The sequence below is a fragment of the Calidris pugnax genome, unplaced genomic scaffold, assembly GCF_001431845.1.
Source record: "Calidris pugnax isolate Ruff unplaced genomic scaffold, ASM143184v1 scaffold460, whole genome shotgun sequence".
Classification (NCBI taxonomy): domain Eukaryota; kingdom Metazoa; phylum Chordata; class Aves; order Charadriiformes; family Scolopacidae; genus Calidris; species Calidris pugnax.
Genome location: NW_015091195.1, coordinates 104,491 through 120,212, shown reverse-complemented (window position 1 = coordinate 120,212; position 15,722 = coordinate 104,491). Strand labels below are relative to the sequence as shown.

The following is a 15,722-nucleotide window of genomic DNA, read 5'->3' as shown; positions in this document are numbered from 1 at the left end:
ACCTCTGGAGATCATCTCCTCCAACCCCCTGCCAGGGCAGGTCAACCCAGAGCAGGTCCCACAGGAATGTGTCCAGATGGGCTTGGGATGTCTCCAGAGAAGGAGACCCCACCACCTCTCTGGGCAGCCTCTGCCAGGGCTCTGCCACCCTTAAAGTGAAGAAGTTCCTCCTCATGTTGAGATGGAACTTCTATTCAAGTTTGTGCCCGTTCCCTCTTGTCCTGTCCCTGGGCACCACTGGAAAAAGCCTGGCCCCATCCTCCTGACCCCCACCCTGGAAGGATTTCCAGGCCTTGATCAGATCCCCCCTCAGCCTTCTCTTCTCCAGACTCCAAAGCCCCAAGTCCCTCAGCCTTTCCTCCCCAGAGAGATGCTCCAGGCCCCTCAGCATCCTCGTAGCCCTTTGCTGGACCCTCTCCAGCACTTCCCTGTCCTTCTGGAACTGGGGAGCCCACAACTGGTCCCAGTGCTCCAGCTGGGGCCTCCCCAGGGCAGAGCAGAGGGGCAGGATGACCTTCCTTGAGGTTCTCCACGCTCTTCTTGATGCCCCCCAGGATGCCATTGGCCTCCTTGGCCCCATCCTCCTGACACCCACCCTTGAAGGATTTCTAGGTAATCCAGTGCTCCAGCTGGGGCCTCCCCAGGGCAGAGCAGAGGGGCAGGATGACCTTCCTTGAGGTTCTCCACGCTCTTCTTGATGCCCCCCAGGATGCCATTGGCCTCCTTGGCCCCATCCTCCTGACCCCCACCCTGGAAGGATTTCTAGGTAATGATGAGATCCCCCCTCAGCCTTCTCTTCTCCAGACTCAAAAGCCCCAAGTCCCTCAGCCTTTCCTTCTTCTCCTCCCTTCCTCATCCCCGCAGCCCTTTGCTGGACCCTCTCCAGCAGTTCCCTGTCCTTCTGGAACAGGGAAAGGAAGGAAGCAGAGAGCAGGAAGGAAGAGAAACCAAACCCAGCAGAGCTGGGGGGTGGGTTCTGGTGCTGCCTCACCCCTTGGGCCCCGCCGTGGTGGGAAGAGCCGCGCTGGAGCCCGGGCACTGCTTCTTGGCAGGGGGTTCCTCCTCGTCCGACGAACTGTCCAGGGTCAGATCAATAACTTCCACTTTTTTTTTGCCCTCTGAAGAGTTCTTGCCCTCGGAGCTCACCGTGTAAAGAGAACTGGCTGTGGGGAAGAGGAAAAACCAGGCATCAGCTGCCAAAATGGAGAGGAGGAAAAACCTCTACGAGCTCAACAAAATCTTCCAAATCCACACCCCATCCCAGAAGCATCAGCCCAAGACTAAGGGTCAGGTCCCCCATTGCCCACCTGGAATTCATGCTGCAGTTTTAAGAGGAACCTGCATTTTCCTTGGGTTTTTTTGGTGTTTTGTTTGGGTTTTTTTTCTAGCCCTTACTCCACGGGGCTGTGCTAAGAGCCTGCCACGCTCCTGGTATTTCAGAGGGATCCCAACTATGAACTCCCAGCTGGGATCTGAAACTCTCCGAAATATTGCTTTGTAAATGTAAAAATTAAGTGTAAACGTTGCTTTGGCAAAAAAAACACAACCCCAAAAGATCTCTAAAAAGCAGAGGAGGTGAGCGTAGGTCCCGTACCCTCGATGCCACTGAAGGCAGACGCCTGGCAAAGCTCCTGGTTCTCCTTCTTGGGCTTCATGGGGCACCAGGAACCGTCCTCCATGAACTGAATCTCGTCGCAGTCCGTGCAGGAGTTGAGGATTTCCATGAACAGCCTGCGGGGTGAGAGGAGATGCTGGGGAGAGCAAACACCACCCAGAACCACGGATAAATACACACAGATGGAGGGCAGAAACCACAGGGGGACTCAGGCTGAAGGGGCAGGGAGAATTTCACTGAATTTCACTGAATTTTAGAGTTGGAAGGGACCCTAGAGATCATCTAGTCCAACTCCCCTGCTGAAGCAGGATTGCCCAGAGCTAGAGCATGTTACTCAGGAGCATCCAGGGGGGTCTTGAAAATCTCCAAAAGAAGGGGACTCCACTAAAAGGGGACTCCACACCCTCCCTGGGCAGCCTGTCCCAGGGCTCTGCCACCCTCACCGTGAAGAAGTTTCTCCTCAGATTTGAGTGGAACCTCTTCTGGTCCAACTTGTGCCCGTTGCCCCTCGTCCTCTCACTGGGAACCACTGAAAAGAGTCTGGCTCCCTCCTCCTTCAACCCTCCCTTGAGATACTTGTAGGCATTGAGAAGGTCTCCCCTCAGCCTTCTCTTCTCCAGACTAAAGAATTACTGCTCTAAAACCCAGGCCAGCATCACCTGCAGGTCTAGTTTTAGGAGGGGGCTGGTGGAGGTACAGAGGAGGGCTCTGTTCAAAGCAGGTTCCCTCCTTACTGCCTCCGCAGCCAGGGAGCCAAGGCTTTGACAAAGGCTTCTTGTTCTTTTTGGGAGAAATCTCTCCAGATTGGCACCGGAGCAGTTTAGGGAATGAGAAAAAAAAAATTAAAAAAATCAGATTTTAAGTTATTGGAGGCTGCAGCTTGCCGATAGACGCTGGCATTAGAGGATAAGCCTTCCAAGAAAAATATTATCTGGGCTAAAAGGTGTGGAAGGAGCCTGCTGAGCTCACCCATCGATTATCAGGTTGTCGTAGGGGGCTTTCTTATCGCACACGGGACACGTCCAGGTGGGTTTCTTCTCGTTCATCTGGAGATAGAGCGCGGCGTCGAAGCACTGGAGGTGGCTGCAGGTGATGGCTCGGCAGGGCACGATCAGCCTCATCTTCCCCAGCTGGGGGGGCAGAGAGAGGAAAACCAAGCTGGTTTCACCCAAACCAAACCTCCCGCAGCACCGAGATCACGTTATTCCATTTATTAAATGGTGTCATTCCATTTATTCCCTTCTCTCCCCCGCCCAGTGCGTTTAACGAGGTTAAATATCAACAAAGAATTAACATGTGGGAGAAAACAAGCTCTCCTGAGGGCATTTTTGCCTTTTTGCTTTGTTTTTTAGCTCACTTCCACCTCAAACAGACGCTAATAGTCAAGGAAAGACAAGGATGGGGCCAAGAGAAGGTATTTTTGGCAACGCAGTTAAAACCCACCTTCTCGGGAATTTTTTTTATACCCAAAAGCAAGGGGTTTTGCTCTTCTTGAGGAATCAAAGGTGAGTTTTCAATAAAAGCAGGGCTCTTGGCAGCACCAGCTCTCACCTTGCTCCAAAGCAGCTGAGAAAAAAAAGAAGAAAAAGGTCAAAACCTACCGGACACATGAGGGAAACTCGCAGACTGGTGGTGGCTATCTCGCTGTCGGGATCCGCCGTTAGCTTTTCTTTGACTGAAAAAAGGAGAAAAAAAGGTCTTTTCTCAACATCCTCCTCCTTTTTACACACACAAATACGTCCAGAAGCGATTTATAATTTGCACCATGAGGTTTATAATCCAAATTACAGGCAGGCAATGCTGGCAGCACAGACGTTGGGACTTTCAGGCTGATGGTTCCTTGGCAAGAGGAGCCCAAAGAGACAAGTCTCTCCCTCAGAGGTTTTAAGCTGCCTGTGCAGGGGCAGCACGGGGGAAAGGTTGGTTTGTTGGAAACAGGGTGTATTTTGAGGGTAGAACACTTCCCACCACAGCACAAACTGGGAGCACCACCCCAGAGACTGGCAGTGAACTGAGGAACAGACTGATTTAGAGCTCTGTTGAGTGGCATCGCTGAGAAATAACCCCTAATCTTTACAATCATAGAATTTTCCAGGTTGGAAGGGACCTTTAAGATCACCCAGTCCAACCAGAGAATCATAGAATTGTCTAGGTTGGAAGAGACCCTTGGGATCATTGAGTCCAACCATCTCCCCTACTCTACAAAGTCCTCCCCTACACCATGTCCCTCAGCACCATCAACCTAACTCTGACAAAAACCATCACTAAACCAGCTCCCCAGGTCCCTTTTCAGCTCCAGCCACTCTGCCCCCAGCCTGGAGATCTGCAGGGGGTTGGTGTGACCCAAGGGCAGGACCCAACACTTGGCCTTACCTTCCTGGTGAGTTCTCATCAAGAGAACCCGACCCAAGGGCAGGACCCAACACTTGGCCTTCCCTTCCTGGTGAGTTCTCCCTACACTTCCCACCACAGCACAAACTGGGAGCACCACCCCAGAGACTGGCAGTGAACTGAGGAACAGACTGATTTAGAGCTCTGTTGAGTGGCATCGCTGAGAAATAACCCCTAATCTTTACAATCATAGAATTTTCCAGGTTGGAAGGGACCTTTAAGATCACCCAGTCCAACCAGAGAATCATAGAATTGTCTAGGTTGGAAGAGACCCTTGGGATCATTGAGTCCAACCATCTCCCCTACTCTACAAAGTCCTCCCCTACACCATGTCCCTCAGCACCATCAACCTAACTCTGACAAAAACCATCACTAAACCAGCTCCCCAGGTCCCTTTTCAGCTCCAGCCACTCTGCCCCCAGCCTGGAGATCTGCAGGGGGTTGGTGTGACCCAAGGGCAGGACCCAACACTTGGCCTTACCTTCCTGGTGAGTTCTCATCAAGAGAACCCCACAAACGAGAAGGGACAAAGGTGCTGCTAATTCCAACCATCTCCTGTCCCCCCCAGGATCAGCCCAAGCAGGGTCTCACCTTCCCAAGAGGAACTTACTGAGGGCTCGGGAATGGTCTGGATTCCGGATGCCTTTGGCTCTCAGCTTCTGGAGCAGCGTCACCGACGTCAGCTGCTTCACCAGGTACACGGAGAGCGAGTAGTTCTGTTGGGGAGAAGACAACGACACTGCTCAGACCTAGAAAAACCCACCAGAAAGGAGAGGGGGCGGAGGGGGGGCTCTCCTTAGAATCATAGAATCATTGAGGTTGGAAGAGACCCTTGGGATCATCGAGTCCAACCATCTCCCCTACTCTACAAAGTCCTCCCCTACACCATGTCCCTCAGCACCGCATCTAAACGGCCCTTAAACACAGCCAGGGATGGGGACTCCCCTTGTTTGTTGTGTGGGTGTCTATTTTTGTCAGTTGGGTTGACGGTTGGACAAGATGATCTTGAAGGTCCCTTCCAACCTAGAAGATTCTGTGATTCTGTGATTCCTTCCTAATGTTCAATCTAAACCTCCCCTGTTGGAGCTTGAAGCCGTTCCCTCTCGTTCTGTCACTAATTACCTGTGAGAAGAGACCAGCACCAACCTCTCTACAGTGTCCTTTCAAGTAGTTGTAGAGAGTGATGAGGTCTCCCCTCAGCCTCCTCTTCCTCACACTAAACAGCCCCAGCTCCTTCAGCTGCTCTTCATATGATTTGTCCTCTAGGCCCTTCCCCACCTTCGTCGCCCTCCTCTGCACTCGCTCCAGCACCTCCAGATCTCTCTTGGATTGAGGTGCCCAAAACTGGACCCAACACTCGAGGTGTGGCCTCACCAGTGCCGAGTCCAGGGGCACAGTCACCTCCCTCCTTTTTGCACAGCTGCCAAAAAAACCAAGCTTGATCCTGCAGCAAAAAGGGGAAAACCAGCTTTGATGGCACCCACCCTGCCAAACTCTGAGGACCAGTTGACCACGATGGTGTTGGGGACGGTGGCCGAGAGCCGTGCCAAGGGGGTGATGTTGACGGGGCGGCTGGGTCGCTTGGGCTCCACGCCGTTCTTGGTGGGGGGGAGATAACCCTGCAAAAGAGAGACACACATCACCCCACAGAGGAAAAATAAACCCACCCCGAGGTTTGGGGCCGCACACAAGAACCTCCAAACCCCATTTCTTCACTCTTCGCCTCCCACCCCAGAGCTGGGGTGAGAATTTCTCTAAAACCTCAAAGTTGTACGTCATTTTTCCTTAAGAAATTAAAAGTAGAGGGTCCCCCCTTATCCTTTCACTCACGAGGGTGCTGGGGGTGCTCTCATCACCAGCTGGACCCCCCCCCAGAACTGTTGGGGCACTGAATTAACAGCCAAAAGGCACCAAATTAACAGCCAAACCCAGTCCAAGGAGGCTGGGAAGGCAAAAAAAATTAACATCCGGTGACAAATCTCACGCTGATCTCATTTTTGCTTCGTTACAGCCACATCCCAGCTTCGTTAGAAACCCACCCAGCCCACGGGTGTCTTTTCTGTAATTCAGAGAGATTCAAGGCCAGTTTTTTGGTTTTTTTATCTCATCACTCCGGGTTCGAGCGGGCAGCTCGAGGCTGATTCAGCAGCCGCCCAGCGGTTTGAGCGGAAGTAAAACCAACAAATGACTCACCCAAAGGAAGGCTAAAAAACTAAAAAACCTCCTCTGCCAGCAGAAACCAGGGGGGGACACAACCCTTTACCCACCTCCCATCTCCCACCCGCTTCCCTCTTTCCACCCCACGAGGCCAGAAACAACCCCTTCTCTATTTATTTTTATTTTAAAGCGGGTTTACTTAATCGCCTCGGCCAAAAACCAGCCAGAATATTTGAAAAAAAAAAAAAAAGAAATGCAAATCTCTCAGAGCAGGAAGGGAGCGGCTCGGAGGCCGTTCTGCAGGTTTGATGGCAAGGCAATAAACTGATTCCATTGATCTCACATTTCACTCTGCATTTTTATTACCAAGTTTCTTGTCAAAGAAAAAAAAAACCAAACCAAAACCAAGACGGAATCTCGGAAAAAAAAAAAATAAACCAATCAGGCCCAAAGTTTGCATATTCTTTAATTCAAGAGCACAGTCCTTGAACCAAAGAGCAGCTTTTCATCGCCAACACGAAATCAGTTTTGCATCTGACCACGTCGTTTCTTCAAGTCAAATCTTTAATCACCAGAAAATCCATTCCCCCCGCGCCCCCCCCGGGAGCTGCAGCTGCCTAAAAGGGGCAGGTTTTAGGCTAAAAGATAACAGGAAGGAATAAGATTTACTCACGGGCAGGGGACAGAGTTTTCCGTTGACCTTGACAAATAAATTAGGAGGGAAATAATCTTCTTGGGGACAGCTGGTTTCACACAAGCAAAACCTAAAAAGCAGGGGGGAAGAAATTGGGTGAGTGGCAACACTCATGAAAATAAAAAACAGCAGCCAAACCTGGAAAAAGGGGAAAAAAACCCCTATTTCCAGCAAAGCCTGAAAAAAGGGGAAAAAAAGCATTTTTCCAAGTGGGACATATCAATGGGTGGAAAGATCTAAGTAGATGAATGGCCCTACATGTGTTTTTGTGGGTGTTCTTCACCCAGAGGTTCTGCAGCGCTTCAAGAGGCAAGGAATTACCCCTCCACGAAAGCACCTGAGGAATTAAAAAGTTCTTTTTGACCCAAAGTGAGACCCCAGGAGACTCCTAAAAGCTTCCCAGTGGATTATCTGCTAAATTCTGGTTTACCTCCAAAGCCCAAAACATATTAAGAGGCAAAATACACCCAAACTGGCCCTTCTGAAACCCACGTGGGGTATTTTTCTGCGTTACAGAAGGGACCTTTCCAAGCATCCACCACCCCCTGAAGCCTTTCAGGGAACAGGCTCCACCAGCACCGAGTGGCACAGATGGGCACAGCAGGAAAACCACCACCATTTGCCCCAAAAAAATCAGAGAGACCTCGTTACAGCCCCCTAATTAATAGAGAACGCCTCCCTGAAAGCCACCAGGTTCCCTTTCGGGTGGAATCAAAGGCTTTTCATTTCAAATAACTGCTTTTCTTCACACTCCCAGATATCACAACCCAAGCTCTAAACCCATCTCTTTATTTTTTTTCTGAGCTTACGGAGTCATCCTCTGTCTCTTTGCCAAGTCCAACCCCCCCGATAAGAAAATTTAACATTTTTTAACCCTGCCAAGGGTTGAACGTCGGGCAAGAGCCTCCTCTGTTCCTGCTCAGAGCTGCAGGAGCTGAAATATCCGCCCCAGCAAGAACCAGAGGGGAACCCAGGAAGCTCTTGGATGTGTTCTTCTCCTCACACCCTCCAACACATCTCGCATTTTCATGAGCAGTAGCTGGGTGAAAGGGAAAAAAAAGCTCAAATTTGAAGGCAATGTTGTTTCTGCATCTTATTCTGCCTTCTGCAAACAGGCAAAGAATTAAAAGGGAGAAGAGAACGAAGCGGGGTCTATTTAAGAGTGCAAAACTCTGCAAAAACTTGAATTTTACTACATTTAAAATTGAGGAAACTCGTGTGGCAGTGATGTGTCTCACAGAGACAGCTCCTTCAGCCTCCCCAAGACCAGAAAGAGCCTCGTGGTTTGGTGTTGCTGAACCCTCGCTCCATAAAAACCCCCACGTCCAAATCCAGCACCAAATATTTCAAATTTCCAACCAAATCAAGTGGTAAAAGCAGGGATTGAGCAAAACCTCGGATAAATTCCCAGCACTGCGGTAGCTCAGGGAACAAGGCTTAATGAGTTCATCAAAAAGATGTCCCCCCTTACCTTAATTGCACCTGTACAGTGTAATCACATTTGGCACCTGGTAAGATATCCCTGCAAGGGAAAAAGAAGGTCTTAGGAGTCAAAAGGGAATTACAACTACAGCAGCGTGAGATTTTTATTAATTTATATCGATATCGATGCCTGGGAGTTGTATTTTGAATAAAACCAGTGCATCTGAATGGTAAAAAGAGGTAACAGCTGCTGGAAGCAGGAGGTGAAATTCCCAAACAAGGACATAAAGCAAAAGCTCATCCAAGAGAAGAGTTGGGAAAAAGAGAAAATCAACCTCAATAATTCCTGCTCCTGCTGAGTTTTTGAGAATATAAGATTAACTCCAGACTCGCCAGTGCAAACAAACAGTCATGTTTATAGACCCAGGTTTATAGTCTGAAATTTGGGGATGAACTACCACGTTTTTATCCCCAACTGTTTTATTTTCTTCCTTCCACACAATAATCCCACTCCGCAGGCGTCGCGGCTGGTCCCCGACGGCTGTGAGCAGCCCAGCAGCACTGACAGTGAGGAATTCCCCCTTTTTACACCCAATTTGGCACTTTATTCTCCCGGAGCAGGGACAGAGGGAAGCCACGGGCTCCCCAGGGCATCCCAACGACTCACTTACCGGGAGGTGAGGATCTGCTGAACCTGCTGGGGGGTGAGGGCGAAGGTGAAGTGAGCTTCCTCGAACCGCTGACTGTTCGTTGAGGCTGGAGGAGAGAATTTAAGACAAATTAAATCGTCGTGAAGTCATTTTTACACCTGCAGGGGCCAAGGCTTGTGAGAAACAAAGCACTGGTGAGGCCCCACCTCGAGTGCTGTGTCCAGTTTTGGGCCCCCTACCATAAAAAAGACATTGAGGGGCTGGAGCGGGTCCAGAGAAGGGCGACAAAGCTGGTGAGGGGTCTGGAGAATAAGTCTGATGAGGAGAGGCTGAGGGAGCTGGGGGTGTTCAGCCTGGAGAAGAGGAGGCTGAGGGGAGACCTTCTTGCTCTCTCCAACTCCCTGAAAGGAGGGTGTAGAGAGGTGGGGGTCGGTCTCTTTTCTCAAGTCCCAGGCGACAGGACGAGAGGAAATGGCCTCAAGTTGCCCCAGGGGAGGTTCAGGCTGGATATTAGGAACAATTTTTTCCCTGAAAGGGTTCTCAGCCCTTGGAATGGGCTGCCCAGGGAGGGGGTTGAGGCCCCATCCCTGGAGGTGTTCAAAAGCCGGGTTGATGTGGTGCTGGGAGGGATGGTTTAGTGATGATGCTCCTTGTCTGTTGTGGGGGTGTCTATTTTTGTCAGTTGGGTTGACGGTTGGACAAGATGATCTTGAAGGTCCCTTCCAACCTAGAAGATTCTGGGATTCTGTGACAGAGTCCAGTAAATTCAATCACAGCTCATTCTGGAGCCCTCCAAGTCCTTGACCACGGAACCAGGTCTGGGTTTCAAGGCAGAAAGGTTTTCAGTTCAATTTCCATCTTTTTATTTACAAGGGAAAGTGAGGCCTGGGAAGGACAGTGGCTTGTAGGGATGGCAAATAACCAAGAAATGGGGAAACACCCCCTATTTTGCTCTCCTAGGTCAATGAACAGCCTCAGGGATGAGGAGACAGGGTGGGCAAAGAGGGATGGAACGCGGAGCTCAGGGAGCGCCAGAGATCGCCCACTGCCCTGGAAATTACACTAATTACTGTGGTTATGGAGTAAGTGCAGCTGCCCAACAGTAATCATTTTCTCCCTGAGCACAGGGATGAATTTAGAGAAAACCAGCCGTGGCCTCGATTCAAAATAATCGGTGAGAAACCCACGTTATGGGAGAATCACGAATTCTCCGCCGGGGTTAGCGAGGAGCACGGTGAAAAACGTTTGGGGCAAGAAACACGTAAAACTAACCCAGAATTTTCCCTGCTCTCACCCTGACCTCAACCAAGTCTCTACCTCTTTCATGCTTGAGCTTCCCCCTCGGTGTCTGCCTCCCACACCACAAACAGGAGCTATTTTATTAATATTTGCAAAGTAGCAGCATCCTAGAACGAAAGCCGTAAATGTAATTTGCCGAAGAGCCGATTTGGCCTTTTCTACACCCATTTTTTACACCCATCAGGAGGGATCCTGAGCATCTGGGATGTGGAGAGTCCCCCCCCAGCCCTGGGAAAAGGAAGCTGAGGATGTTAATGCAGTGAAATGTGTGTAAATCTTACATCTGAGGTGACTACAGACCCGCAGAGGAGAAGGTTGGCTCCGTCCCCGGTGCCACCTGCCCTGGGAGAGGGACACCCTTGCGCTGGCCTCCCCCAAAAAAAACCCCAAATTGGAGCCCAAATTCCTCAGCGGGGCGAGGGGGTTTGGCTTCTCCAGCCTCCTGCAGCTCAGGAACGCCAGGAATGAGAGGCCCTGAGCTCCCTCCCTGCCAGATGATGACCTGCCAGATCTTCCCCACATGGATGGACCGGCAGCAGCCACAGACTGGCAGCCCCCAGACCGGTCCAAATTCCTCCAAATTTCCCCATCTCAGGACTTTTCTCCTTGAACTTTTCACTCCTCGATGGCAAAATCCTGCTCCAAACCCAGCTGGGGTAAAGCCACTCCGTCCCCACGGACCAAGAGGCTTTATCATTAACCCCACCTCCCTGTCTTCACCCATCATCACCCCCTTCATCCCTATTTTCATTTATCCCACCCACATATTGCTTATTTCTAGCTTTTTTTCTGTCACCCCGACCTTCGTATCTGCATATTTATAACAAATTGCCCCAAGAAACTAAAAGAACAGAATGGGAAGGGGATGTTTACGCAGCGAAAGGGAGAAGAAAGACACAAACCACCAAAGAGCCAAAGAGAAAAGTCCACAATCCCCCAGGAATTACATAAAAACTCTTTCAAGCTCAAGCACCGACACAGAAATAAAGGAGAGAAAATAAATAAATAAATAAAAATAATGCCTTTTGCAGGGCGAGTATCCCATTTCAGGGAAGAGGCTTAACCACAGGTTCTCTGAGAGACCGAACAAAGCCAAACCCAAAAAAAAAAAAAAAGGCAATTTTTAGCAAAACAGGAACGAAACCAAGCCCCTAAAAAAGCACAGAGGTTTTGGTTGGAGTTGGGATATACTTATCTCCGCTCCGGCACACATTGCTATGTTTATATGCAAGAAAAACAACCCCAGATCCAAACTAAAACCATTTAAAAGGCCTAAGATGGGTGGATCTAGGCTGGAGAGGCCAGAAGGGCTTAACCTAAAGTAAAAATACAACTTCAAACTTATTCTAAAAACCAGACTAAACCTCCCTTTGTTTTTTTTGTGTGGGTTCAAAGCACCCCGAGTGCAGCGGCGCTTCCAAAGCCACCACCAATTATGGGGCCAACCCCACACCGTGGGTCTTCCCCCCAGGATTTGAAGGATTCCAGCAAATACACAACTTTTCTGGAATTTGGGGTTGTTTTTTTTTCACCAACAGGGAAGCACCAGTCCCTTGGCCCTCCTGCCAGCCCCTGCTTCTGCTCTTATTTAATTAAGGCAGAATTAAGACTCAAAGGCGGCGCAGGGTTTTGCTGGCAGCGGCACCGCCCATTGTTTGCAAAAATAACAAACCCACTTTTCGTAATTAACTCTCCTGGCACCCACTGATGTGTTCAGAAAGGGCAGCCTGTGCCAATTTATCCACGTTTTTATTCTCTGACATGCCAGCCCAGGGAAAGCTTTCAGGATTCCCAACGCAAATCAACCCCCCCCCAGGCTCTACTGGGTGAAAACAGTAAATAATCCAAAACTTATATACGCCTATAAAACATACACTTAACAGAAATGGTGTCAGCTGGGAAAGAAATACCCTTTTTCATGCAAATAAATTTGGAATGAGACAGACAAGCAACTAAAAGCTTCCGTTTCTGGCAGCTCCCACAGGTTGGGGTGGGAAGTTACGGGTTCAAAAGCTCTGAGTTGGGGGGGTTCAGCCTGGAGAAGAGAAGGCTCCAGGGAGACCTTGAAGCCCCTTCCAGTCCCTCAAGGGGCTCCAGGAAAGTTGGAGGGAGGACTCTTGATTGGGGAGAGGAGCGATGGGATGAGGGGAAAAGGTTTTGAGCTGAAAAATGGAAGATTGAGGTGAAATATTGGGAAGAACTTGTTTATTTGGAGGGTGGTGAGAGCCTGGCCCAGGTTGCCCCGAGAAGCTGTGGCTGCCCCATCCCTGGAGGGGTTCAAGGTCAAGTTGGAGGGGGCTTGGAGCAACCTGGTCTGGTGGGAGGTGTCCCTGCCCAGGGCAGGGCGGGGGGAACTGGATGGTCTTTGAGGTCCCTTCCAACCCAAACCATTCTGTGATTCAGCCTGGAGAAGAGAAGGCTCCGGGGAGACCTTGGAGCCCCTTCCAGTCCCTCAAGGGGCTCCAGGAGAGATGGGGGGGACTCTTGATTGGGGAGGGGAGCGATGGGACGAGAGGAAGGGTTTTGAGGTTAGATTTTGGGAAGAATTTGTTTATTTTGAGAGTGGTGAGAGCCTGGCCCAGGTTGCCCAGAGAAGCTGTGGCTGCCCCATCCCTGGAGGGGTTGAAGGGCAGGTTGGAGGGGGCTTGGAGCAACCTGGGCTGGTGGGAGGTGGCCCTGCTCAGGGAACTAGATGATTTTAAAGTCCCTTCCACCCCAAACCTTTCTATGAGTCTACAAAATCCCACTGGATATCATCAGCCTTTTGAATCCGTCCCGATGAAGCCCTTCCTGCTCCATCTTCTCCATCCCAGAGCAAAGCCCAGGAGCCTCCAAAGAGCAGGAGGAGCGAGCAGTTCCCCACATACCTAAGGTGGTGGGTTTGATCAGCTCATCGTAGACGTCGTAGAAGGGCAACCTCTTCATCTTGACGTCGGGGTGGACGGGATGGACGGGGGGTGAGAGGTGCTGAACGTCCGCCTCGTGTTTGGGACCCAGCACCGGCGTCGGGGGCAGCAGAGCCGCCGCCACGGTGGCCGAGCCGTGGTCATAGGGCAGGTGACACACCGTCCCCTGCGTCAACGCGGTGGCCGAGGGCAACTGCCCAGCCTGGATGTGGAGCATGGACAAGTCCGAAGGGGTTAAGATCTTCCTGGGGAACCTCCGCCGGTAAAGTTCTTTGATTTTCATCTGGACGGCCGGGCTGCAGCCAGATTTCAGCAGCTGTAAGGCTTTTGTGAGGAGCTCGTGCTTCCTTCCACTTTTGTTCCTTCCAGCAAAGCCCAGGAGAACCTGCAGCTCCGATACCCTAAAGCTCATAACCATATGCTGCAAGAAAAATCAAAACAAGCACCGTGTTACAGCTGCGGCGGGAGCAGAAAACAACCCAAAAAACAAGCCACAGCTTCACTGAGGAAGGTGGTGGAGGCCTTAAAAGAGACACTGTCAGGTCAGAAGTTCCCCTTTGTCCTCTGTAGAGGTAAATATTTTAGATTTGTTTCCACTTTCGGATACCCTGCTTGGATCTGGAAATGCAAAAATCAATTCCTGAGCTGATGGAGCTTCCACAACCACCAGCAGGTCAGGGTTTATCAGGCAGTTTCATTGATTGTGCTCTATGCATTGAGGGGCTTTAAAGCAGCTGAATTTGCTGTGTGAGGGTCGTGTTCCCAAAAACACCACCTCCCAGGGGGAGAGAAAAAGGGAAGTATTTGGTAAAGCCATGGCCATGACAACAAGCCCCGTTGTGGTCCCTGGTGTGGAACAGACTGGGAGCCAGATTCAGGTTTTGTGTAGAAAAAAACCCATCAGGTCGCATGGATTTGCTCGTTACCTTTGCTGGGTGAGAAGTTAGGGGTTAAAGAGAAAAATGATTAAGTTTTATCATGGTTTCAGCTGAATTTACCAAAACCAGAGTGACAGCTGGCCCTTCCTCCCCCCCAAAAGGAAGGAGAGGAAGAGATAAGGAGATTTACGTGTTTTTTCCCCTCGTCAGCAGCAGGAAAACTATCATTTAAGCAGCAAAAGCTCGACTTGGGGTCTCTCAACTTTGACAGTGCCCGTTTTAAAGGCCTTAAAGATACAGGAGGGATGCACATCCATCAGATATTCATCCCTGACACTCCTGGCAAAGGAAATGACCCCTTCCCACATCCATTATTCCCAGAAATCCCTCGGCCAGAGCCCTCGGAGCGGCGGGAGAGGAGTGTAGCATGGCTCGGCGGCACGAGATTCACAGTTCCTCACAATTCCCCTTAAAAAAAGGCTGGCACTCGTGACATAGGAGGGCTGTGTCACCACCGCTGCGGCAGCTGTGGACTCTCCTCTACCCCCCGAAGCCTCTCCGGTTCCTGCTCGGAGCAGCAGGGAAAAAATAAAACCAAAAAACAAAACTCTTTATTGCCATAAAAGATGGGAAACGAGAGCTCCTGGAGGAGGGCACCTGAGGCTGGATCCGCAGCAGACTCGAGTCCGATCGTGCCGCTGCTGAACAAGGCACGTCCTCAAAAGCTCTTCTCTTTGCAGGGGACTCACCGTTGGGTCTTTTTAAATAAAGGAATTTAAAAATAAAGGAAGAAAGGTTCGAAGCCAACTAAGGGCTTTATAAGGAGAAACCGTTTCGTTTTCAACTGGGCTCGTCTTGTTTTCACAATGAGACACAGATGGGAAAAAGCTTAAACAAACTCCTGGCGAGGAATTAAGAAAAGGGGGTGAGGGGGAGATGGATGGACCAGGAAAAGGGAGCAGAGATTGAAAAATAAACTCCAAGAAGCCTCAAATAACACCAAGCTCCACCAAAAGGACTGTTCCCCCCCCCTCCACCACGGGGGGGGACAATGTAAAACCTGTGCACGGAGCCAGGCCCAGAATTATCCTTAATGTTCTGCCACTCCTGCTGTGATCAGGCTTAAATTTTAGGGGGAAGGAGAAAGACCACGCCGTGAGGTTGTATCCAAATTTGGGCACCGCTGGAAAGATTTGGGGCAAATAATACTCTGGAGAATTATGTTTTTGTCATGGCTGGAGACCAAAAAGGTGCCCGTTCCCAAATTTCTCCCTGTTCCCAGCACAGGGAAGGGGATTCCTAGGCCACTTCAGCCAGATCAGAGCTTTATTCCAGCCGGGGGCAAAGGGGGAGGGAAATATTAAACCATCAACAAGGAGAGGAAGGAAAAAAAATAAAAAAATAAAAAAAAATCAGCTTTGGAATTAGTTACCAGGGGCAATTTCATATTCCACAGTCTGGTGGGCAAAGGTGGTGACACACTCTGACTCCTAAAAAAACGAGAAAAAGAGAGTGGAGGGAGATGAAACCCCATCCAGCCGTGAGCACTGGTGCAGCACTACCATGTTACACGCTCTCTGCGCCCTCCTCCTGCCCCCCAAAACCTGCCTCTGCCCCCCAAACCTGCCTCTGTGCCCCCAAACCCTGCCTCTGCACCCCAAAACCTGCCTCCATGCCCCCCAAAACCTACCTCTGTACCCCAAAACCTCC

The 15,722-nt window shown here is 50.4% G+C and overlaps 1 protein-coding gene across 1 annotated transcript in view; it reads right to left on the bottom strand.

The window, feature by feature from the left end:
- PIAS3 (protein inhibitor of activated STAT 3) overlaps positions 1-15,722 on the bottom strand; it is a 23,233-nt gene that overhangs the window by 4,707 nt on the left and 2,804 nt on the right. The window contains 10 exon segments of the mRNA XM_014959603.1: positions 909-1,163; positions 1,595-1,731; positions 2,585-2,745; positions 3,217-3,290; positions 4,617-4,722; positions 5,491-5,625; positions 6,837-6,927; positions 8,329-8,379; positions 8,951-9,035; positions 13,096-13,555. Of these exon segments, the coding sequence (XP_014815089.1) occupies positions 909-1,163; positions 1,595-1,731; positions 2,585-2,745; positions 3,217-3,290; positions 4,617-4,722; positions 5,491-5,625; positions 6,837-6,927; positions 8,329-8,379; positions 8,951-9,035; positions 13,096-13,555 (1,555 nt within the window).